The sequence below is a fragment of the Geotrypetes seraphini genome, chromosome 12 (genome assembly GCF_902459505.1).
Source record: "Geotrypetes seraphini chromosome 12, aGeoSer1.1, whole genome shotgun sequence".
Taxonomy (NCBI): domain Eukaryota; kingdom Metazoa; phylum Chordata; class Amphibia; order Gymnophiona; family Dermophiidae; genus Geotrypetes; species Geotrypetes seraphini.
The window spans coordinates 114,406,915-114,433,765 of record NC_047095.1 but is presented as its reverse complement, the minus strand read 5'-3'; the positions used below and the strand labels follow the sequence as shown (position 1 = coordinate 114,433,765).

Genomic DNA, 26,851 nt, shown 5'->3' with positions numbered 1-26,851 from the left:
GATTTATTGGTTAGAAAATGTTTCTCGATATTATGGAAACTCAGAACCATCAGAAAATCCGTTTATTGGTATCATTCCGTTTATTGGTTCAATCTTTCATTTTAAGCATGCTTGACTATTGTAACATCATTTATTTGGGAACTTTTAAGAAAACCCTTCAAAGACTCCGAGTTTTTCAAAATTCGGCAGTTCGATTGAATTTTGGTTTGAAAAAATGGGAACATATAAGTCCTTATTATCAAAAATTTCACTGGCTGCCCCTGGAACCAAGAGTTTTGTTTAAATTTTTTTTGTCTTTGTTTTAAATCAATATTTGGTTTGGCCCTTACGTACTTGGTTTCTCATTTTAATTTGAATCGTTTTAATAGGTCTACACGTAGAATTCATATGCTCACTTATGCAACAATAAAGGCCTGTCGTTATAAAAGATTCCTGGACAGAACTCTTGCTTTCCAGGCAGGTAAATTGAACGATTGGCTGGGTAACATTATCATGCGCTCCTCGTCCTATTTTAGTTTTAGAAAATCAGTAGAAATGAAATTGTTCAATCGATTTGTAACCTAAGAATTTTACTGTTTTTACTCCTTTTATTCTGTATGCATGTATTTGATGATTTTACATTGTGACTATTTCTCTGATTGTCCAGCACTTCTTACTGAAAACCGCCTCAAACTATTATGGCTTTGGTGGTATATAAGAATAAATTATTATTATCTGTTGATTACATACCATCGATGTGCACCCCCACCTGTTACTTGGCAAACATCGATGTGATAATCGAGCTCGGACCGGACTCTCCGAAGCACATCCGGCGTGATCGCGTTTATAGCTGCAGCGATGTGCTCCTGAAGATCGTCCGTAGTTGCGGGTAGTGGAGGTACGTACACTCTGCCTTTCATATACCCCCAAAGGTCTGGTGATCTTGGGGGCCACTTGAGGAACACCTGGCCATTTTGTCGCGTTGCATTGTCTGAAGGCTGCAGCTTATAGGGGGTGACAGTACGAGCAATTGTGTAAGGTCTTGCTAACTGTGTTTTTTGGTACTTGTATTTACTGTCATCTTATTTATGAACATATTCCAATAAGTTTTCACTTTGTACCCACTTAAAATCAAGGAGTGTTTTTGTGGGCATACCATTCACTTCTCAGGTACTTTAGCTTATATTGTGATCCCTATTTGGGACAAATAGGGAATTCTATGTGCTTTTTTTATTTTATTTTATTATTTATTTATTCAATTTTCAAAATTACAATTCAAGATTCACTTGTACAGAAAGCTTTAAGTCAAGAAAAGAAAATCACAGCAATATTATAAATTCAAGATACCAATTAACTTAAGTCAGCTCAAGTCCACAAAAGATCCAAAATGTAATTATAAACGGAAAAATAAAGAAATATTATTAAGGAAGATAATGCAAGTCAGCTGATGAGGACATCTTAAATATTCTATACTCCTCCATTCTTTTCCTTCTCAAGCCGAGAAAGAGATAGGAAAGTTGTCAGCTGGTAAGGCTCAAAGAAAACATATTTTTGGGAATTATATTGTATAACACATTTACAAGGATAACACAGGAAAAAAAGTTGCTCCAAGAGCTATTATTCCCGATTTTAACATAAGAAACTCTTTTCTTCGCCTTTGTGTGTCCCTGGCCAAATCTGGGAACATTTGTATTTTGAGTCCCATAAATTCTTTCGCTCTATTTTTAAAGAAAAGTCTCAAAATCCAATTCTTGTCCATTGTTAGAGCTAAAGTTGCCACTAATGTTGCAGGAGTAGCCATTTCTTTATCTGATAATTCCAATAATGCCGATACATCTATTGGTCCTTGGCTATTTTCCTGTTGCTGAATTTGATTTTTCTTAGGGATTTGGGACAAATAGGGAATTCTATGTGCTTTAATATTACAGGCAAGTGGTTCTATTAATTTTCAAGGTTATTTTTCTACTTCCTTGTTATATCTATTTTTCTCTAACTGCACTGAACCGAAACGCATATTGCGGTATATAAATAAAGAATTATCCCCCTCCTTTACTAACGTGGAGCGTGGGGTTTAGCTCCAGCAGGGGCGGTAATTGCTCCGACGCTCATAGAAATTCTTATGAGCGTCGGAGCGGTTACTGCCGCTCCCGCAGCTAAAACCTGCACTACACATTAGTAAAGGGGGGGGGGGGGTATGTTATATTGGTCATTCATCTTCAACTACAATTGGTGCTCACATTTCCAGCGTTGTCACACCGCCATCTCCTATTTCTGGGCATAGTCCGCAGAGCCAGGGCTGAAGTGCCCACAATCACCACAGCGTCTGATGTCCATGTTTCATGGACGGTGACTATAGTTGCAGGATTACCATGCTGCTGTTAAGGAATTACAATCCAAGTTTTGTCACATGATTGAACTTTAAACCCTTGTATAGAATTAACTGAACGATTGGCCTGTACTGCAGCCCCGCTAGCATGGCCCTGTTTAGGGACTAATGCCACTTCCATAGCAAATGGGTGGTGATATCAGCTACTTAGGATCATGCTCTGAAAAACAAGATGGCGTCCAATTTTGTAGATTCAAATCTTTGAGTGTAAAACAAATGAGAACCCTTAAGGAAGGCTTTGAGTGGCATTGAGGAAACATTAGTCTCTCACTTTCTCATGCAATGGAGACGAGGATACCTGGGAGAAGAATACTGAAGAAGAAAATCAACATTTTGGCCAGGTAAGGAATCTTCCCAATCTAAAGAAAGAAGACTAGAAAATGAAACCAAGTCAGATCGAAGGGAGAAAGAACATTTTGAGTTAAATACAAATACAGTACACTCTCTGCTAACCAGAACTCAAGTAACCAGAACTCTCAAGCAACCAGCATAAAAAACATCAAAGAAATACTGTAATACTTTAATTAAAAATGAAAATAAAATCAATTTCTGGCAGAAATTTAAGTGTAAACTTGGCATGCCACACCTTAGTATAGCTATGATTTTCCTACCACATGTCTGGTGGATTGTCTGGAACAGTATATGGTACGGCATAGTATGGGGTATAGTATTAGTTAGGCCTATTTTTAATAGTAACGCTCAAGCATCTAGAAACTACATTTATCCGGCATCTATAAATCCCCATGAGTGCCGGTTAACTGAGAGTCTACTGTAAAAAAAAATCAAGTGTCTTCTTATGAAGTTCTATTATGTACTATCAGCCTCTCTATGGGCCTTCCTATTTATCATACTGACTGGTAAAGTCCTTCAGAAATGGTCATTGATCAGGGTATTGCAGGTAGGCCACTGGTTATCTCAGGGGATCAACTCAAACTGGTCTGGTTTGGGTAGGAGCAAATCTAATGACATGTTCTTCTGTTCCCTTTCAGACTCAATGAGCCGATAACCAAACACATCCATCTCCTGTTGACAGAGTTTCTGCACTTCCTTCACTTTTGAGAAGTGCAGCTTCTCCCTCCACTGCTGAGCGATCTTCATGGAATCCCCAACAAAAGGCATGAAGACTTCCTCAGTAGGAAGGAGTCCATGGGTGATATTATTGATCCAGGATTCGAGCTTGGGAGTCATTGAGAGTCCTACATAATTATACAATTCTCGGATATGATCCACTGGGCTCCTGACAAGGTCTTCGTAGCGTACTATGACATAGGAACCCTTCAGGAAGGGTTGAGGATTCTGTGTGGCCAGCTTATAAATGTGTACTTGGGCCTTGCAGATTTCTTCCATCACCACTCTGATGTCGGACGTGGAATTCTGAGCTTTACTGACTATCGCATCATCGAGATCTAGGAATGCAAATGCCTCCCGCGAGGAGAGGATAGCCCGGGGATCCCTTACCAAGTGGATTATTTTCAAGTTCAGCGAGGGGTCTTTAAGGAGTGGGTAGAGAACCTCCAAGTTGAGCAGTCGAACAGCCTTTACTACCACGTGGCTGAAGTTCTTGCAGACCTCCTCCACTTTTTTAAATGGGGCTTTTCCACAGTTAGAGAAACACTCTGTCCTATTAATGAAGTCTATGAGGGTTGAGTTTGGGCAGGCGGGAGAGGAACAGAGAGCACGGCTCTCCTGCCACAGGAAAAGATCTGTGATATTCTCACTTCGGGACATGTAAGGTGGAAAAGCAGACATATCGCACAGGAAGATGGATCGGAGCAGGTCCCGTACAGGCAAATGTAGGAGATCTGGAGGCTCGAGGGGCAACCGGGACCACACATGCCAGGCAGGTTCCATCAGGTAGAACACATCAGGGTTCTGATTGAAGACCTGGCCCACAAAAGAAGACCCAGATCTCCATGAAGAAAGGATGAGGAGGTGGACTTTGGTTTGTCTGGGTTTGACCCTATGGCTAGGGGCCTGGTATACATGCCAGCTGGAATACCATATTACCAGGATGAAAACCACACCGATAATGTACTGCAGGCAAATGCTGAAATTTCTTCTCATCATGTTAGAGAACTGTGAAGAGAGCAGAGGTGTTAAACTGGAGGGAAAACTGTCTGAATGACTATTTACCTAATTCCTGTGAGCTCCATAAGAACATAAGAATTGCCGCTGCTGGGTCAGACCAGTGGTCCATCGTGCCCAGCAGTTCACTCACGCGGCAGCCCCCAGGTCAAAGACCATTGCTCTAAAATAAATCCAGCCTCACCTGTGTACATCCCAGTTTAGCAGGAACTTGTCCAGCTTAGTCTTGAAACCCTGGAGGGTGTTTTCCCCTACAACAGATTCCGGAAGAGCGTTCCAGCTCTCCACCACTCTCTGGGTGAAGAACTTCCTTACGTTCATACGGACTCTATCCCCTTTCAACTTTAGAGAGTGCCCTCTCGTTCTCCCTACCTTGGAGAGTGTGAACAGTCTGTCTTTTACACATGTGGTTAAAGCATTGCGGAGAACAGCTAATGGAATCCTTTCTAACCTCACCATATTTGTGTATGTAAACATCTAGCTGTGTGGACTCTATGTATATCTTTGTCTTAGATGAGAGGGGCGGGACCAGCTTTGTTCATAGGTAGCAGACTGGTTTGGTAGTGTGGGGGCAGGGGAATGGTTTGGTTACAGAAATGATAAACAGAAGTATTTTTCATTCCATATGTATTTTTCATCCCATAAGATGCACTTTCTCCCCCCCACCCCCCAAAGTGGGTGGAAATGTCTGTGCATCTTATGGAGCGAATATAACAATTTCTAACCGGCCCCCCCTGTACCTTTTGAAATCCACCTTAAATCTTGATGGTCCAGCGGTGTATTGGCAGGAGTGCGCTTTCTGCGCTCCTGCCCCTCCCTCACTGGACGGCTGCCTCATTATGTTGGGGCCAGTGGCACACAAGGCAGGAGCGAGCTTTTTATGTTCCAGCCTGGGCCCATGCCACTCACTGAATGGCTGCCGTTAATTCTTGGGATGGGTCCCAAAGTGACGGGTTGGGTCAGGAACCAGTTAAGTGGAAGGTGACAGAGGGTAGTGGTCAATGGAGTTCGCTCTGAGAAAAAGGATGTTACCAGTGCTGTGCCTCAAGGTTCTGTTTTTTGGCCTATTCTTTTTAACATTTTTGTTAATGATATTGCTGAAAGGCTGTCAAGTAAGATTTGCCTCTATGCGGATGATATCAAAATCTGCAATACAGGGGACACCCCAGATGGTGTGAATAACCTGAAGAAAGACCTAGCGAAGCTTGAAGAATGGTCTGAAATTTGGCAGCTAAAATTTAATGCTAAGAAATGCAAGGTCATGCATTTGGGTTGCAAAAACTCAGGAGAACGGTACTGGTTAAGGGGTGAGGAACTTATGTGCACAACAGAAGAGTAGGACTTGGGTATGATTGTATGTGATGATCTTAAGGTGGACAAACAGGTTGAAAAGGTGACAGTGAAAGCTAGAAGGATGCTTGGGTGCATAGGGAGAGTTATGGCCAGTAGGAAAAAGGAGGTATTGATGCCCCTGTATAAGACTCTGGTGAGACCTCATTTAGAATATTGTGTACAATTCTGGAGGCTGAACCTTCAAAAAGATATAAAAAGGATTGAGTTGGTCCAGAGGAAGGCTACTAAAATGGTGCATGGTCTTCGTCATAAGGCATATGGGGGGAGTCTTAAAGATGTGAGGAAATGCGAGAGAGGGGAGATATGATAGAAATGTTTAAATACCTACATGGCTAATGTGACCATTTATTTTTTTCATCAAAATGGGACATCTATTAATTGTCAGTCCCACCCCAATCCCGACCTAGCCCCACCCCCAATCCTGCCCCCAATTTCTTCCATTCATTTTTTATGTACACATAATATCTTATTAATTCATAATGGTAACCATAAAATTTTTTAAAAACTACAAAGCACACTATACGCAGAGAAAATGTTAATTATCATTTATATTTGGGGGGGTTTCAAAGATGTCAAGGCAGATGACTTTAAAATATGCAATGTCACCTCAGCAACTATAGAAAAATAGACAAATATAGTGCAAAATATAGACAGAAGATATAAATTCTCAAAACTGACACATTTTGATCACTAAATTGAAAATAAAATCATTTTTCCTGCCTTTGCTGTCTAGTGATTTCATGATTCTCTGGTTGCGTTTCCTTCTGACTGTGCATCCTTTCTTTCATTTCTTTCTTTCTGTTCTCAGGCCCAACAATTGTCCCTTTCTATTCCCTCCCTCCTTCCTTCCCATGTCCTTCGTGCCCCTTCCTATGTCCTTAGTGCCCCTAGTGCCTCCTTCCCATGTCCTTAGTGCCCCTTCCTATGTACTTAGTGCCCCCAGTGCTCCTTCCTATGTCCCCCTCACTGCCTTCCAGCCTTTGTTACACCCCCTCCCCCTAAGCTAGCCAGCCTACCTCCCTCCCTGCTGTGCTAAAGCCAGCCAGCCTGCCTGCCTCTCTCCCTCCAGTGCTGAAGCCTGTGCCTCCCTGGACCGGCCCTCGCTGCTGCTGCCTACCGCTGCTTCAAACACCCCCCCTGGTCTGCTGCCGACCACCGACTGCAGCAACTAAAGCAATAAGGCGCCGGCCTACAAACCTTCTTCCCGACTTCAATTCTGATGTCGGAGAGGAAGTTCCGGGCCAGCCTTTCTGTAAAAAGTTTTTCCTTAGGTTACTCCTTCATCCTATGCCCTCTCATTCCAGAGCTTTCTTTCAAATGAGATTTGACTCATGCTCATTTATGCCATGTATAAGGTGACCATACGTCCCGTTTTGTACGGGACTGTCCCCTTTTTAGATCCCATGTCCCCTTGTTCCCACGCACAGCTTCGGGATGCCGAAATGTCCCGTTTTCAGGGACAGCATCCCGAAGCTGTCTGTGGGGACAATGGGACAGGCGATCGCTTTCCCTCCCTCCAGGGTCAAAGCCTGACCCCCCCCCCCCCCGGACTGGACCGGACAAGCCCCCGCTGCTGTTGCCTACCGCTGCTTCAAACACCCCCACCCCTGGTCCGCTGCCGACCGCCGCAACTAAAGCAGTAAGGTCCAGGCGCCGGCCCACAAACCTTCTTCCCGACGTCAATTCTGATGTCAGAGAGGAAGTTCCGGGCCAGCCTGGACCTTACTGCTTTAGTTGTGGCATTCGGCGGTTGGCAGCTGACCGGGGGGGGGGGGGGTTTGAAGTGGTGTAGGAAGCAGCAGTGAGGGCCGGGCCGGTCTAGGGGGGCAGGCTTCGGCGCTGGAGGGAGGGGAAGCGATTACCTGTCCTGTTGTCTCCATGGACAGCTTCGGGATGCTGTCCCTGAAAACGGGACATTTAGGCATCCCGAAGCTGTGTGTGGGGACAACGGGACATAGGATCTAAAAAGGGGACAGTCCCGTTCAAAACAGGACGTATGGTCACCTTATACATGGCATAAATGAACATGAGTCAAATCTCATTTGAAAGAAAGCTCTGGAATGAGAGGGCATAGGACGAAGGAGTAACCTAAGGAAAAACATTTTACAGAAAGAGCGGTAGATGCATGGAATAGTCTTCCAGTAGAGATGGTGGAGACAAAGACTGTCTGAATTCAAGAGAGTCTGGGATAGGCACGAAGGATCTCTTAGAGAAAGGAAGAGATAATGGTTACTGCAGATGGACAGACTGAATGGGCCCTTTGGCCTTTATCTGCCATCATATTTCTATGTTTCTCTGTTTCTATATCCGTCGAATGAGAGCTGTCAGATGACATCACCTATATGTGCGGCTGACGCATTCTGCATACCCTAGGAGAAAATTAAATTCTTTCAGGTGCTGTTCTGGCTGGACTTTTCTCTCTTCACACTGTGCAAGCAGAAAGGGAACTCAGTACAACTTATTGTTGTTCTGCTGTCATCTCATCGAAACGAATTCTACTCTCTCCCTACTGTGCAAGCAGAAAGAGAGCTCTGGCGCCATTTCTGACTGAAACACATACTATGAAAAACTACAGTGCTTCTCAGCAATTACACTGCCCAACACTCATTTTGGTGCCTCAAATGTTAGACCTGTTTCCAAGTAGATTTGTCCTGCACCAGTTTTCTCCTAGCAGCTCTAGTTTTTGAGATACAGAGCATGCATATACCACTTTTCACTCTGCTCGCCTATTAATAAATCAGGATTTTAAGCATGAAGGAGACATATTAAAAATTAAAAGGAAAGTATACAACATGAAAATCTGCTTATTTCACACCATAAGCACACATTTATGATACAAACTTTCCAGTCGTTCGACACACAAGAAGCTCCTTTCGTAAGACTTCCAAGAGTGGGATATGCCTGGACAATCCTGCATAAGATTCTAACAATATTCTGTCTTCAAGTGTGCATCCCATCTTCCTTGGTCTCTGTCTTCCATTATTTTTATGTCTTGGTGAAATCGTTCACCTTGCTCTTCGCTTAAGTCACCAAGATTCTCTGGAGCGATCTAAGTGACTGTGCAGATAATGGACTTTAACAGTCATGAAAGAGCGTATCCTCTACTAATTGTGTGTAGTTGTCTGCCTTCTTGTTGCCATGAAAGTTCTTCACAACAAGAACAAATGGAGACCAGGCACATGATTCGATTTCATTCATTGATGTTATGAAATGCGGATCATTTATAACTTGTCTGATCTGTGGACCATTGAAAATTCCTGACTTCAGTTTTTCCATGATAAGTCCAGGTAGCGCATGTGGTATGGGGCTCATAATCAAAACTTAAACACATCTAGAACCCCGCCCAAGTTGGCACTTGGACAACCTCAACGAAACGTTGTCCAAGTGCCGATAATCAAACCGACTTTCTGGACATGTCACAGGACTTTTTATGCTTCTGAATGTCGCTGTGCCCTCGGAGCTGAAAGGGGCATATCTGGAGAAGTGGTTAGGGTAGACTTAGTCATCCTGCAGCGATAATCAAATGTTTTACTAGACATCGTGGACGAAACTTAAACGTTGCGAGTTACACGATGTGAAAACAGGTATAAGTGCCAAAAAGATATCCAAAGTGACTAGATAACTACTGCAAAGACAGAGTAAAGGCCCTCACATACTCCCCCAGTGTTCACTGACCCCCCCCCCCCCGCCTTCACCCCCCAAAGATCAGAATAAAAAAGTACATAGCTGTCTCCAGAATATCAGTACCTGGTATAGGAAAGCCTAGTAGAGCTGCACACAGGTATCTTAAATAGCCGGAGGGCGGGGAGGTGGGTTGTGATAGGCCAGAGTACACTACGGGGTTTTAAAGAAGGATTGGATAAATTCCTGAAGGATGCGGGGATTGAGGGATACAGATAGAGGTAGAGATAGGATTCTGAAAGAGTATAGATAGAAGCATAAAGGGGAATAAAGGGTTTAAGACAAGGATTACCTTACAGGTCATGGACCTGATGGGCCGCCGCGGGAGCGGACTGCTGGGCGCGATGGACCTCTGGTCTGACCCAGCGGAGGCAACTTCTTATGTTCTTTTGTTTTCCCCCCTCTTTTTTGAAGAGGAGTACAAGTTAAATATGAGATTGATTTATTCAGCTCTGGACATTTAGGGGAATTTTTGAAGTGATTTGATACGTATACAACACTTTTGAACTCTCTTATATTAATTGTGCACCTGACACTGAGGGTAACCTTTCAGGATTAAATTATTGATAGAAATTTTCAGCTCTAATACCTTTGAATTTGGTATAAAAACATATTTAGGGCTGGACAGGTGCTAAATGTGGGAATAAACACTGATGAACTTTTTTTTTTGTATTGATTTATGAGAAGTTTCCATGAACTGACTGAAAGCTCTAAGCGAAAAACCTAAATTTAATTCTATTTTAAAATTCCAGTGCAAGGAACCCTCAGTTCCAGTTGCTCACTGAGAGTGGAGAGTAGGTCTTTTCCTAAGAGCATATTCTATTGTGACCCCTCTCTTTTCGAGTAGGCTCATTTTTAAATACTATTGGGTGGGCTAGTCAACCATAGAGAGGAGGACCCAGGCCATAAGCCACTGTAACCACTACATTTATGGTGGAATATATGCGCCTACCAAACCCCTCCCCCAACCCTACTCTACTGCCATATAGGTGCCACCTGCAGCCATAAGGGCTATAGGGGTTGTAGATAGGGCGTTTGAGGGGCTCCCTATAACTTATAAGGGAGTTCTGGTGAGATGTTTATCTGGCACCCTTTTTGTGACGTTCACAGCGGTGCGCTCTAAGGTGCCCCACTGCTCTGTTGCCATGTCTGGGCGGCCAGTCCATTACAAGATTGGCCACCCACGTCTACATGGTCTTGTTCTGGATATCTGAAACTTGGACTAAATTATGGTTGAAAATGTGGTATAAATATAGATGTCCTGGCTGCCTAGATCAGTGGTTCCCAATCCTGTCCTGGAGGACCACCAGGCCAATCGGGTTTTCAGGCTAGCCCTAATGAATATACACGAGAGAGATTTGCATATAATGGAAGTGATAGGCATGCAAATCTGCTCCATGCATATTAATTAGGGCTAGCCTGAAAACCCGATTGGCCTGGTAGTCCTCCAGGACACGTTTGGGAACCACTGATCTAGACAGCCAGGACATTACATTACATTACATTAGGGACTTCTATTCCGCCTATACCTTGCAGTTCAAGGCGGATTACAAAAGAGCTAACTGGACATTTCCAGTGAAGTTACAACAGTTTTTTTTTTTTTTTTGGGGGGGGGGTTTGGTTACAAGGGAGGATAGGTACCTGGATTAATTCTGGAAGAACTTGCAAATTGGATATTAAATTGACTGTACATTACTGTGTGATATAACAAATAGATTACAGTTAGAGTACAAATAAGATTACGTTACATTTCAGGGATCTGAATACTTGGACATCTATATTTATACCACATTTTCAATCATAATTTAGTCCAAGTTTCAGATATCCAGAACAAGACCATGTAGACGTGGGTGGCCAATCTTATAATGGACAGGCCACCCAGACATGGCAACAGAGCAGTGGGGCACCTTAGAGCGCACCACTGTGAACATCACAAAAAGGGTGCCAGATAAACATCTCACCAGAACTCCCTTATAAGTTATAGGGAGCCCCCCCCCCAACCCCCATACCCACCTATCTACCCGATTGGCCTGTTGGTCCTCCAGGACAGGGTTGGAAACCACTGGTCTAGATGAACAATAGCCTTGATGACCCAAAAAACAATTAAAAAAAAAATTGTAAATGTATTTTTCAAAAATGTACATTTTCCCACTGCCAACTTTAGGCATCTGCTGCCATACGCCTATTTCAGACTTAGCCGTATGTTTTTGATTATGCCCCTCCACATAGTCAATGCACAAGCCATCTTTATTCAAAACCTTTACAAATTGTTTCATCAGGTCTAGCTTTAGATGTAGTGGTGGCAGTAGGATTCTAACTTGTGCTACCAAAGGTTCATTGATTACATTTTGTCCTCCAACCGCCATATATTCTCTCGGAGGCCAATCTTTTTTTTTTTTTGCCCAATATTCATTTTTGATTCTACTATCCCAAAGGCAAAGTAACATAGTAACATAGTAGATGACGGCAAATAAAGACCCGAATGGTCTATCTAGTCTGCCCAACCTGATTCAATTTAAATTTTTTAAATGTTTTTCTTCTTAGCTATTTCTGGGCAAGAATCCAAAGCTCTACCCGGTACTGTGCTTGGGTTCCTACTGCCGAAACCTCCGTCAAAACCTACTCCATCCCTTCTAAACCCTCCCAGCCATTGAAGCCCTCTCCAGCCCATCCTCCCCCAAACTGCCATATACAGACACAGACCGTGCAAGTCTGCCCAGTACTGGCATTAGTTCAATATTTAATATTATTTTCTGATTCTAGATCCTCTGTATTCATCCCACGCTTCTTTGAACTCAGTCACCGTTTTCCTCTCCACCACCTCTCTCGGGAGCGCATTCCAGGCATCCACCACCCTCTCCGTAAAGAAGAATTTCCTTACATTGCTCTTGAGTCTACCATCCCTCAGCCTCAAATTATGTCCTCTGGTTTTACCATTTTCCTTTCTCTGGAAAAGATTACCGTATGTTCTACATTAATACCTTTCAAGTATTTGGACGTCTGAATCATATCTCCCATGTCCCTTCTTTCCTCTAAGGCACAGGTGTCAAAGTCGGTCCTCGAGGGCCAGAATCCAGTCGGGTTTTCAGGATTTCCCCAATGAATCTGCATGAGATCTATTTGCATGCACTGCTTTCAATGCATATTCATTGGGGAAATCCAGAAAACCCGACTGGATTCCGGCCCTCGAGGAGGGACTTTGACACCCCTGCTCTAAGGTATACATATTCAGGGCTTCAAGTCTCTCCTCGTATGTCTTTTGTCGCAAACCTCCTATTATTTTCAGCGTCCTCCTCTGGACCGCTTCAAGCCTTTGTGTGTCCTTCGCCAGATACGGTCTCCAAAACTGAACACAATACTCCAAGTGGGGCCTCACCAACGACCTGTACAGGGGCATCAACACCTTCGTTCTTCTACTGGTTATGCCTCTCTTTATACAGCCCAGCAGCCTGACTGCGCCATTATGGAGCTGATGGCAGTAAGGAAGAGAACTTTCGCCGTACGCAGTTGGCAAATGGTAGCGTTATTTTACAGCACGATATATGTTACTGTGTAATGAATATTGGATGTGGTCTTTTGGACCTTATGCAGATTTATGAGACTCCTGGTGCAGGCCTTTTTGGCCGAAACATGCGCATGTCGAGTCAACATATGGTGTATTACAGAAATAAAGAATTGTGTGTGAAATTTTGAGTTCACCAGTCTTTTTCTGGACCTTTCCACCACTTTGAGTCTGAGGAAGAAAATGTAACATGTCTCAGAATCATTTAAATATTATAAAAGATCCAGATAATTGAAACAACACCAATATGGCAAGAATTAGATTTTACTGCCATAACGTACTCTAACCCCCACTTTTACTAAGGTGTGCAAACCGATTAGCGTGCGCTAAACACTAATGCATCCATAGACCAACATAGTTAAAGAGGGCCTAAATGATTTCAAGTTTCAAGTTTATTCAAATTATTTGATGAAACGCTTTTCAAATTACAAAGCGTTTTACAGAGATAAAAATAAGATTTTAAAGAAATCACTGATACATAATATTTATAACTAGACCAACAGGGGTAAATAAACTTGTGAAACAATAGGAATGGCGGGCAGAAATACAATTTTTCAAGAAAAGTACATAAAAGGGAAGTACATTGGGTAGGGTAAGAGAAAGTAGAAAGTGGTTGTGAGAGATCGAAAAAGAGAAAAATAATGGTGAACTGGTTTCATGAATGAGAAAAATCATAAGATGTTGTCACATGATAGACTTAGTAAATTCAGTTGAAGGCTTCTTTGAAAAGAAGACACTTTAAACTACTCTTGAATTTCCGCAAATCTTGTTCAAGTCTCATGAACAAAGGGAGGGAATTCCAAATCGTTGGTGCTGTCACTGAAAAAATAGAGGCAGTGAAAATACCTTTGATTACAGTATCGACGTGCCATCCGACCTTCATACTTTTTACGATTTGCCAACAATTCTCTCAGTACAGTCCGACAATTTCTTTCCTTTTTTTTTTTTTAAAGCATTTTCTGTGGAACAAATAACTTTATGAAATCGAATGGATTTTTATTGACTATTTAGATATGCAGAACATCCAGCACCCGCATACTATGATAACACAGACTAACAAAGAAAAAAAAAATGTCTCGGTGCCTTGGGTTTTTGACCTGTTCCTGGGGCGCCGATTCAGAAAATTGCATTAGATAGACTACATCAGCTCTAGTTTCTTAGATATGCTCCCGAGAGAGGTGGTGGAGAGGAAAACGGTGACTGAGTTCAAAGAAGCGTGGGAGGAACACAGAGGATCCAGAATCAGAAAATAATAGTAAATATTGAAGAACTAAGGCCAGTACTGGGCAGACTTGCACGGTCTGTGTCCGTATATGGCCGTTTGGTGGAGGATGGGCCGGGGAGGGCTTCAATGGCTGGGAGAGTGTAGATCAGTGGTCTCAAACTCAAACCATTTGCAAGGCCACATTTTGAATTTGTAGGTACTTGGAGGGCTGCAGAAAAAATAGTTAATGTCTTATTAAAGAAACTAGTATTTTAGCCCATTACATTAATGGGTGCTAGAATATATGTCTGTCTGCCTTTCTTTATTTCTGTCTCTCTCTCCCTCCCGCTGTCTTTCTTTCTGCTGTCTCCCTCCCTGGCCCCTTTTGTCTGTCTATCTTTCTGTGTCTCTCCCTGCCCCTGTGTCTTTCTTCTTTTCTTTCTGTCTCCCTTTCTATCTATCTGCCTGTCTCTCTCCCTGCCTCTTATGCAGCAGCATTTTTCTCCCTCCACTTCCCTGTACAGCAGCATTCCCTCCCCCTCCATTTCCTTCCCCCCACACTACTTCCCTGTGCAGCAGCATTTTATTATTATAGATGACAATTTTGCATGAGTTAAAACTCTTTATAGTTTATAAATCTTTCCTTTTGGCTAAGTCTTAATAATAATATTGTAATTTATAGCTAAAGAGACATGATCAAGAAACTGTTTTATTTTCTTTTGTGATTATGATAAACATACAGAGGGCCTCAAAATAGTACCAGGCGGGCCACATGTGGCCCCCAGGCTGCAAGTTTGAGACCACTGCTCTAGCCTATCTAAACCATCCCAGCTGTTGAAGCCCTCGCCATCCCATCCTCAACTGAATGACCATATACGGGACACAGACTGTGCAAGTCCACTCATGGTTACATTGAAATATGGTGGCAGATAAAGGCCAGATGGCCCATCCAGTCTGCCCATCCATAGAAACCATTATCTCTTCCTCTCTCTAAGAGATCCCACATGCCTTAAGAACATAACATAAGAACATAAGCATTGTCTCTGCTAGGTCAGACCAGAGGTCCATCTCGCTCAGCAGTCCGCTTGCGCGGCGGCCCATCAGGTCCAAGACCTGTATAGTAATCCTCTATCTATGCCCTTCAATCCCCTTTTCCTTCAGGAAATCATCCAATCCCTTTTTGAAACCTAACACTGTACTCTGTCCTATCACACCCTCTGGAATGCATTCCAGGTGTCCACCACCCTTTGGGTGAAGAAGAACTTCCTAGTATTGGTTCTGAATCTACCCCTCTTAATTTTTTCAAATTTTTCCTGAATTCTTCTATAAATACCCATTATTTTCTTATTAGGGATACTCTTGTGTTCATCTCATGCTTTTTTAAACTCTGTCACTATTTTCCTCTCCACCATCTCCCTCGGGAAGGCATTCCAGGCATCAGCTACCCTATCCGTAAAAAAGAATTTCCAAACATCACCCCTCAACCTGAAATTATGCCCTCTGGTTTTACCATTTTTATTTCTCTGGAAAAGGTTTTGTTCTATGTTAATACCTTTCAAATATTTGGACCTCTGAATCATATCGACCCTGTCCCTCCTATCCTCTAGAGCAGTGGTTCCCAACCCTGTCCTGGAGGAACACCAGGCCAATCGGGTTTTCAGGCTAGCCCTAATGAATATGCATGAGAGAGATTTGCATATGATGGAAGTGATAGGCATGCAAATTTGCTTCATGCATATTCATTAGGGCTAGCCTGAAAACCCAATTGGCCTGGTGTTCCTCCAGGACAGGGTTGGGAACCACTGCTCTAGAGCATGCATATTCAGGGCTTCCAGTCTCTCCTCATACGTCTTTTGATGCATACCCCGTACCATTTTCGTCGCCTTTCTCTTGACCGCTTCAAGTCTTCTTATATCCTTTGCCAGATACTGTCTCCAAAATTGAACACAGTACTCCAAGTGGGGCCTCACTAATGACCTGTACAGAAGCATCAACACCTTTCTTTTACTGGTTATGTCTCTCTCTATACATCCTAGTATCCTTCTGGCATCTTTCCTATAAGCTAGCAATTTTACAGTGGAGTATATAGGTTATACTGTATCTGTGGATTAGCGAGCCTTATAATTTATAGGCTGATTCCTTATAAGGCTAACAGTTTGGCATAGCATTCTTCATTTCCGAGAGAGAGAAAAATCTCCGAGGACACAGAGTGCAAAGTATGGTGTAGCCACCAGATGGCAATACTGTTATACAAATGGGAAGTTGACTATCTGTTCAGTTGCCCGAATCCCTATGGCGGGCTCCGACTCTAGCAGTGTTCAAGGCCCAGTTAAAAGCCCACTTCTTCGAGAGTGCTTTCGACTCCTAACTCCACTCACCTTGGGTTCTGCATCCCCCAAACCTATATATCATGTCTGTCTATCCAAGCTAGATTGTAAGCTCTTCCGAGCAGGGACCGTCTTTTAAATGTCAAAATGTACAGCACTGTATAAGTGATAAATAGTAGCAGTAGTTCTTTATAAAAATTTCAATAAACAGTATTAGTACAAAAAATGAAAAAAATACTATAGATGCTAAGAAGACTCAAGGTAGACGTAGCCTGTTTGCAGAAAATTGACTCAAATGATGCTAAACATTAAAAATTGAGGAGTTTTTTGGGTGGTTCAGTATTGTCATGCCTCTTCTGTTGGTGAAAGGCAGAAGTAGCTATTTTTATGTTTGCATATCTTTATTGAACAGTTATGAGATTACAATATAGAACATTTCAGCATCCAATATTCACATTATCCCATTCCAACCCCCTCCCCCCCCAAACCTTCCCCAACTCCAATCCCACATCCATCCACTATCCATCTTAATCAACAATAAGAGTGATTCTGGTCACCGCATCTCGAGAAACAAATATTAGAATTAGAAAATGTACAGCGAAAGGTGATAGAAATGGTAAAAAGGTTGAGATGACTTCCTTATGAGGAAAAGCTAAAGCGGCTAGGGCTCTTCAGCCTGGAGAAGAGTTGGCTCAGGGGAGATATGATAGAGGCATATAAAATACTGAGTGGAGTGGAGCAGGCAAATGTGAGTCGCTTGTTTACTTTTTCCAAAAATACTGGGACTAGTGGTATGAACATAAGAACAGCAGTCCGCTCACGCGGCGGCCCTCTGGTCTAAGAAGCTACTATATAATAGATTTAAAACAAACAGGAGAAAGTATTTCTTCACTCAACATGTAATTATACTCTGGAATACGTTGCTAGAAAATATGGTGAAAGCAGTTAGCTTAGCAGAGTTTTAAAAAAGGTTTAGATAACTTCCAACATGAGAAGTTCATAAGCCCTTATTACAGTGGATGTGGGGGAAATCCACTGCTCATTCCTAGAATAAGCACTATAAAATATGTTTTACTCTTTGGGATCTCTTTTCAAAAATGCTCTTTCCAAAAATACTAGGACTAGGGAGCATGCAATGAAGCTACTAAGTAGTAGATTTAAAACAAATAAGAGAAAATATTTCTTCACTCAACATGTAATTATACTCTGGAATTCATAGCCAGAGAATGTGGGGAAAGTAGTTAGCTTAGCAGGGTTTAAAAAAAAAAAAGGTTTGGCTTACTTCCTAAAAGAGAAGTCCATAAGCCATTATTAAAATGGATGTGAGGAAATCCACTGCTTATTGCTAGGATAAGCAGTATAAAATTTGTTTTACTCTTTGGTATCTTGACAGGTACTTGTGACCTGGGTTGACCTCTGTCAGAAACAGGATACTAGGCTTGATGGACTTTCGGTCTGTCTCAGTATGGCGCCCTAATGCTATATGAAAGAAAAATGTTTTAAGACCCTTCTGGTAAAGAATTCCAGAAGGAGGGGGCACTGGCATAGTAATGGGGGGTCCACCCTGGGCGCAGTCTTTGTAAAGGGTGCAAGCCCCCGTACTCCTCTCCATCCCCCTCCTTCCCACCCCCCTGCCATGTGGGTGTGCCCCTTCCTTTCTTTCGTACCTCTTTAATTTTTCCTGCATGTGCAACATTATGAACTTGCTGCCTGCACTGGTGTCGCCTGTCTCTGACATCACAGTTGCAATATTTCCTGCCCCGTGTGTTTCAGACTCTCAAAGGGCTTTTCTCTGGTTTTCACAATATTAGTGATTCATTTGAGTGGTCCAATATAGATCGAGAGATTTACGCGTAGATTGGACTCCTGAGGCAGGCCTTATTGGCCAAAACGCGATTCATGTCGAGTCATCTACAATACATTTTCTTTATATGTTCTTGTGCCGTCCTGACTGCTCTTGTCTCCACCACTGTTCCTTTGCGGTCAGGGCAGGATTAATTCGTCGAGGGCCCCTAGGCACATAAGTACACTGGGCCCCCCCTGCCCCGCCCCACCATGCGCCTTGGCGGAAACAGGAAGCTGTGTCAGAAGGAAGCTTTGGGCAAGCAGCACCGCTTGCACAATTACAGTTCCCGTTGCTTTTCTTACCCGCGTTGCTTGCTTGTCTTACTTTCCGTCGAGGGGGGTGGGGGGGCTGCGTTGCCGATTGGGGTGGGGCCCGCGTTGCCGATTGATGCTGGAGGGGCCCATCGCCGTTTGGAAAAAACAATGTTGATGCCCTCCTTCATCGGGCCCCCCTGACCATTTCGGGCCCTAGGCACGTGCCTACTTGGCCTGTTGGTTAATCATGCCCTGTTTGCGGTACGTCGATTTGCAGAGGATTTATGTCTTCTGTCTTGGAATTTTGTGTCAGAGGCATGGCAGATTCACTGTTTCACTGCCTTTATGGATAGGGTTAGCAGACATCTGGATTTCCACGGAAATGTCCTCCTTTTGAGGACATGTCCGAGGGTCTGGACAGCTTAGCACTTTGTCTGGATTTTGAAAAACTTGGAACAAATCAATGGCAGACAGGTGCGTATCTGCAGGAGGCAGGGATAGGGCGGGATTGGGGACGGGACTGGGGCATAACGGGGCGGGTTTGGGTGAAACTGGGCGGGCAAGGGGGGCAGGTTTAGGGGGTCCGGATTTTCCAAACAGAAAATCTGGTAACCCTTATGTAGGAGATGCTGCAGCGCTAAGAAAAAAATGCTGATGCAGCCATTTTGCTGAAACACGGCCGTGTGAGACACTTTCCTGTATCTTAATAATAATAATAATAATAACTTTATTCTTTTATACCACTATAACCAAAAGTTCTAGGTGGTTTACACTAAGAAGAGCTGGACAATCAGCGAAACACAAGTAATGTAAAAAATTCAAACATTCAATATACAGTGGTGCCTCGCATAACGAACGCCTCACACAGCGAACGCTGCGCACAACGAACTTCATGTCTTGCTTCCTACAACGAACTTCGTTTCACACAACGAAGTCGCCCGAGCTGCATCCTTCCGCGCAGGCACTGCGCTTAACTGCCCTCTCTCCGCCTGGCTCCCTGTGCAGTGGCGGACCGTCGGCTCGCAGGGGCCCGGCGCCTACTGCTGATGCGTTGGGGGGGCGGAGCTACTCTCGCCGCTTCCCCGATGCTAGAAAAAAAAAAAAAATGAACAGTTAAGTCCCAGTTTTTGCCGCTGAGACTCTGCCCTCTCTCACTGTAAAATTAGACTCTACTTAGTCTGTCTTTAAATTTAAAAAATGTGTGTTGTTTTAAAAAACAATTATGTTTTTAGATGTATCTAAATAAAAATAATAACCAAAAATTTATCTTTTTTTATGTCATCTTAGCATATTTTATGCTACAGAACGAATTATTTTTTTTAACATGTATTGTTATGGGAAAACGCGTTTCCCATAACGAACTTTTCGCATAACAAACTTGCTCCTGGAACCAATTAAGTTCGTTGTGTGAGGCACCACTGTAAATGCAAGTTGTGAACTTTAAAAAATATAATTTCAGTAATAATGGGCCATGCTAAGAAAAAAATTTTATCGAACGGCGCTGTCTTGATTAATTTCCGAAAAGAACTCTAAGAGGACATAGCTTGATGAATGCAATTGCCTAGCCAAGACTGCTGTTCACCTGCTTGAAATGCTAGGGAATACATTTGAAAAAGATTTGGGGCTCCTTTTACGAAGCCGCGTTAGCAGCTTTAGCGCGCACTTCTTTTAGTCGTGCGCTAACCCCCCGAAAAACTACCGCCCGCTCAAAAGGAGGCGGTAGCGGCTAGCGCGTCCGGCGGTTTAGCGTGTGCTGTTGGGCGCGTAAAACCCGCGAACGCGGCTTCGTAAAAGGAGCCCTAGGTGGTTTCTTTTTTTAAAAAAAAATCATCTATGTGGTCGCTGTATTACTTCTCACGTTGGGAATCTAACTGACTGGCTGCCTTCCCGTTTCCCCACCCGTATGATTCACCGCCAACAAGACTCAACCCAATGATTCAAAGAACATAAATTATTGCCAGCACAGTCTGTTACCATGTTTCCGAATAGTTGTGGAGAGTGACCTGGCGGAAGCACTCCAGCAGGATGCAGCAAAGGAGAGAGCAGGCAGACTCTGAGGTGGTAGATTGGCCTTTTACAGGAGGTAGAAGAAAATTGTCCTACTTCCAAATCCAGAGGATTTGATGGAAATCCAGGAAGCCTGCCCTACTTCAGAGGACCAAGCAGAGCTCATGGAACTTAACTGAAACAAGGATCCAACTTTAACACTAAAAACATAAGAACATAAGAAATGCCTCCGCTGGGTCAGACCCGAGGTCCATCGCGCCCAGCAGTCCGCTCACGCGGCGGCCCAACAGGTTCAGGACCTTTGCAGTAAATTTCTATCTATACCCCTCTATCCCCTTTTCCAGCAGGAATTTGTCCAAACCTTTCTTAAACCCCAGTACTGTACTCTGCCCTATAACTTCCTCTGGAATTGTATTCCAGGTGTCCACCACCCGTTGTGTAAAGAAGAATTTCCTAGCATTAGTTTTGAATTTGCATCCTTTCAACTTTTCCGAATGCCCTCTTGTTTTTTTATTCTCTGAAAGTTTGAAGAATCTGTCCCTCTCTACTCTCTCTATGCCCTTCATGATCTTGTAAGTCTCTATCATATCCCCTCTTAATCTTCTCTTTTCTAGGGAAAAGAGTCCCAGTTTTTCCAATCTCTCAGCATATGAAAGGCTTTCCATCCCCTTAATCAGTCGTGTTGCTCTCCTCTGAACTCTCTCGAGCAATGCCATATCCTTCTTAAGGTACGGTGACCAATACTGGACGCAGTACTCAAGATGTGGGCGCACCATTGCCCGATACAGCGGCAGGATAACTTCTTTCGTTCTGGTTTTAATACCTTTCTTGATTATACCTAGCATTCTATTTGCTCTCTTAGCGGCAGCTGCGCACTGTGCTGTCGGCTTCATTGTCATGTCTACCATCACCCCCAAGTCCCTTTCTTGGGCACTCTCATTCAAAAACTTTCCTCCCATCGCATAATTATACCTCGAGTTTTTGCTTCCCACATGCAATACTTTACACTTCCCAACATTGAATTTCATCTGCCATCTCTCTGCCCATTCTCCTAGTTTGTCCAAGTCTCTTTGCAATTCTTCGCAGTCCTCCTTTGTCCGAGCTCTACTGAATAGTTTGGTGTCGTCCGCAAATTTTATTATCTCACACTTCGTCCCTGTTTCTAGATCATTTATGAATATGTTAAAAAGCAGTGGCCCGAGCACCGAGCCCTGCGGAACACCACTCGTGACCTTTCTCCAGTCTGAGTAGTGGCCCTTCACCCCTACCCTCTGTTTCCTACCTTCTAACCAGTTTCTGATCCATCTATGCACGTCTCCGTCCACTCCATGGTTCTTCAGTTTCCGGAAATCGATTCTCTAGTCTCAATAGCAAAGGACGCAGGCTATATTACAACAAGAGAGCTTGTTCTTAACTGCTCCTGAGGCAGGCCTGTTGGCCGAAACATGTACATGTCGAGTCATTGAATCATTGAGTCGCTGAATTGTACTATTGTGACATTGGAGGAATAAAGATCTTCGTATTACCAGATGAGTTGGAGGAGACTTTTTTTAGCGCACATCATTCGGATCTGGACATTTCCATTTTGTTCCAAATAGTTGCTAACAGAGAACAAAGTAAAGGGAACAGAAACCCCATGGAAAATCCAACAAACATAAGAACATAAGAATTGCCGCTGCTGGGTCAGAGCAGTGGTCCGTCGTGCCCGGCAGTCAGCTCCCGCGGCGGCCCGTAGGTCAAAGACCAGTGCCCTGACTGAGTCTAGCCTTACCTGCGTACTTTCTGGTTCAGCGGGAACTTGTCTAACTGTGTGGGGAGTGGGATAGAAGACGTCGACCTTGGGACAGGCAATCTTTTATTCCGGCCGTGTTGGGTCATCGGCTGGGTCCTCTAAATCAGTGGTTCCCAACCCTGTCCTGGAGGAACACCAGGCCAATTGGGTTTTCAGGCTAGCCCTAATGAATATGCATGAAGCAAATTTGCATGCCTATCACTTCCATCATATGCAAATCTCTCTCATGCATATTCATTAGGGCTAGCCTGAAAACCCGATTGGCCTAGTGTTCCTCCAGGACAGGGTTGGGAATCACTGCTCTAAATAAGGACATCAAGCTCACAGGACTTTTATACATGTTTATACATGTTTTTATTAATGTATTTATTCGATTTTCTATGCTGTTTTCCCAGTGGAGCTCAGAATGGTTTACATGGATTTATTCAGGTTCTCAAGCCTTTTCCCCTGTATGTCCTAGAGGGCTCACAATCTATCTAATGGGGGCAATGGGGGGGATTAAGTGATTTGCCTCAGAACCCCGTCTTCAGACACATGAAATCTTGCTGAAAGACTGGAAAGCGTAAGTACCTCACTGGCTTATGAAAAAAAAAAAAACCTCCTTAAACAGCGTTGATAAATTTTTGTTCAATTTTGAATGAAGTGATGGACCACGAGGTGGGATGCGCCCTCTAGTGGGCAAGAAGGCATGCACATGCGTGGTGCAGTGTAGCAAACTTGAAACTTCAATCAAGTTTGCTTGAAAAGCTGTCCGCGCTGGGGCTCCGTAGATGACGTCACCCACATGTGAGAATATGCTGCCTGCTTGTCCTGGGATAAATATAGCTACAGCAACTTATCTTTTGAAACAGCTTGTGCGGGGCCATGTAAGCGTCCCTTCAGCCTTCCTCCTCCGACGATGGTAACCAGCGTTTCGCTCAAAGCTGCTCAAAGCTGCTGAAAAAGTGTTTGCTGGGCTCTGTACCTTTACCACAATTTCATGGATTTTAACGTTTATATCACTTCATTCAAAATTAAACAAGCATTTATCAACGCTGTTGAAGGAGGTTTTTGTTTTTTTTTATAAGCCAGTGAGGTACTTACCCTTTCCAGTCTTCCAGCAAGATTTCATCTGTCTCAAGATAGGGTTCTGAGGCTTTTTTCCTCCTTATATTAAATTCAGTAGTTGAAGTATTTCATGAAATGATTTTCAAAAAAATCTTTTTAGAGTTGAGATGGTATATATTTTTTTGCATTGAAGCAAACCCACTAAGAACATAAGAACACTCTACTGCATTTGGTTTATGGCAGGGATGTCAAAGTCCCAACTCGAGGGCCGCAATCCAGGCGGGTTTTCAGGATTTCCCCAAAGAATATGCATGAGATCTATTAGCATACAATGAAAGCAGTGCATGCAAATAGATCTCATGCATATTCGTTGGGGAAATCCTGAAAATCCGACTGGATTGTGGCCCTCGAGGAAGGACTTTGACACCCCTGGTTTATGGGATTGAGTGATTTGCCCAGGCTCACAGGAAGCAGTGTGCCACACACTCCCCCCAGTGTGTTTCTGTATTTATTTTGAACTTATTGAAATAAAAGATTGTCTGTCCCAAGGTTGACGTGTTCTATCCCACTCCCCACTTGTTTTTTCTTTATTCCAAACATTGTCTAATACAGGGGTCCCCAAAGTACCTCCTTGAGGGCCGAATCCAGTCAGGTTTTCAGGATTTCCCCAATGAATATGCATGAGATCTATGTGCATGCACTGCTTTTAATGCATATTCATTGGGGAAATCCTGAAAACCCGACTGGATTCGGCCCTCAAGGAGGGACTTTGGGGACCCCTGATCTAATAATTCATCTCGTTGCATTCTTAGGTGATTCCACTGATGGCAAAACTCTGTTTAATGGTGCATGTGTGAATAGTTTTCCGTGTATACTTTCCATGGTCTCACGGGCAGGCCACAGGTCACCCACCCCTGGGCCAGATTATAAAGATTTAGGGGTCCTTTTATTAAAGGCACGCTAAGTGACTTAGCACACACTAAATGCTAAGGCATCCATTATATTCTATGGGTGCCTTAGCATTTGGCACATGCTAAATCGGTCAGCACGCCTTAATAAAAGGATGCCTTAATGAATTAAAAATTTCATTTCAATTCAGATTTATAACCCTCTCAATACTCAAAGATAGGATCCAGGCAGTAAAAAACAACGGATCATAAAATCATAAAAAAATATCAAACTAATCTAACGCTAAAATAACGCTAATATTTATTAGGGTTTATTGATTGCCTATTTGAAGAAATTCACTCAAGCCGGTGTTCGGCAAGAACAAGTCAAACATGGGCAATAACCAATTATAGCTGTAAAAATATTCAAATAACAATATCAAGAGATTATAGGGTGAAGAACTTAAGCGCACGACGGAAGAGCAGGACTTGGGAGTGATTGTATGTGATGATCTTAAGGTGGCCAAACAGGTTGAAAAGGTGACGGCGAAAGCTAGAAAGATGCTAGGTTGCATAGAGAGAGTTATGGCCAGTAGAAAAAAAGGAGGTATTGATGTCCCTGTATAAGACTCCGGTGAGACCTCATTTAGAATATTGTGTACAATTCTGGAGGCTGCACCTTCAAAAAGATATAAAAAGGATGGAGTCGGTCCAGAGGAAGGCTACTAAAATGGTATGTGGTCTTCATCATAAGGCGTATGGGGACAGACTTAAAGATCTCAATCTGTATACTTTGGAGGAAAGGCGGGAGAAGGGAGATATGATAGAGACATTTAAATACCTGCGTTATATAAATGTGCATGAGTCGAGTCTCTTTCATTTGAAAGGAAGCTCTGGAATGAGAGGGCATAGGATGAAGTTAAGAGGTGATCGGCTCCGGAGTAATCTAAGGAAATACTTTTTTACAGAAAGGGTGGTAGATGCGTGGAACAGTCTCCTAGAAGAGGTGGTGGAGACAGAGACTGTGTCTGAATTCAAGAAAGTGTGGGATAGGCACATGGGATCTCTTTATCTGCCGTCATGTTTCAATGTTTCTATGTAACACAATACGTAATAAAATAATTTAATAGCATAGAGCAGTGATGGCGAACCTTTTAGAGACCGAGTGCCCAAACTGCAACCCAAAACCCACTTATTTACCGCAAAGTGCCAACAGGGCAAAGAAACCTAAATACCGAGGCTTTAGTTTAGAAAAAAAAACAACTCAAGCTCTCCTCCAACCTAGCTCCTCTCCAACCCCGCCACGAGAATTACCTTCACCACAGACTCAACGCCGCATGTGAGCCGCCCGCCTTAACCCAGACAGGGGAGAGGGAGGAAGCGCTCCCATTGGGCTGCTGGGCGGAGGGGCGGGTGATGTGAGAAACGTCCTCAGGCGCGGCGTGGAAAGAGGGAGGGAAGCGGCCCGGCTCCGCGGCCCTCTGACTTTCTAGTAACAAACTCTGACGATCCCTGTGCTGGGGCAACGGTGCACATGCCCACAGAGAGGGCCCTGAGTGCCACCACTGGCATAGGGTGTAAACAAAGACGGAGCATCTAAATAGATACGATACAGTGAACAGGAGTTAGAAAACTAGGGAATTAATTTAAAGGACATTAAAGGTGAGGTCAGAAAGGTGCTTGAGTATTCTCTCAGTTAAGATAGGACTACAGTAAGTGCAGCCAGTGCCGCTAGAAAAACAGACAGATAACAGTACAGTAGCTGAATAAACAAATAGCTCCCCACCCCTCAGACAGAGCTCGGCAGAGGAGACATTTTGCTCACCTGTGAAACGATTGCTCTCTTCTCCAGCCGTTCTCCCATCGTGCAGGATAGCAGCCAGAGAAGCATTTGACGGATGCCCCGAGTTCTCTCCCTTCGTTACTCAATCAGTCAGGCATTCAGCTCTTCCTGTCCACTTACCTCTGCGTCACCCCAGAAGGATCACCAGTCCTTCAGTTTATGCAATGGTTAACTGAGTTAATAGAACAGTTCTGGTCAAATGGGTAATTAATGACGTTTCATTTTCAAAACGCCTGTGGGAAGTTTTATTTTTTCCTCTGCCCTACTTTCTATCCAGTCTGCCCATTCTCCATCCATCTACAATCCCTCTCTCTCTCTTAGAGATACTGTTCTTTCTTGAATTTGAATGCATTCTTTGTCTCTGTCACTGCCACAGAGTACATGAGGTGTTTCTGCAGTCCAGAGCAGGACTTTTTGCATTCTTTCACAAACATGCCAGAGAAAGAGTACAGAGGAAGATTGTCTCATACCTGGCTTGGGTGTTTTCTAAAATTTACAGTGCACTCTCTTGCTTTGCATTCCCATGGTGGGTCAGTTTCCAGAGGGAATTCTACTTTTAGCTGGTGCCGGGGGAGGGGCAGTTCCAGAACTGATGCCT

The 26,851-nt window shown here is 43.5% G+C and overlaps 1 protein-coding gene across 1 annotated transcript; it reads right to left on the bottom strand.

Moving 5' to 3' along the window:
- Nucleotides 1–1,782: 1,782 nt before the first annotated feature.
- LOC117346820 (carbohydrate sulfotransferase 6-like) lies at nucleotides 1,783–26,346 on the bottom strand. The gene is made up of 2 exons (XM_033916944.1): nucleotides 26,236–26,346; nucleotides 1,783–4,441 (listed from the first exon to the last, which is right to left on the bottom strand). The coding sequence occupies exons 1-2, from the start codon at nucleotides 26,299–26,301 to the stop codon at nucleotides 3,281–3,283; spliced, it is 1,227 nt and encodes a 408-aa protein (XP_033772835.1). The 5' UTR covers nucleotides 26,302–26,346; the 3' UTR covers nucleotides 1,783–3,280.
- Between the last annotated feature and the right edge of the window lie 505 nt (nucleotides 26,347–26,851).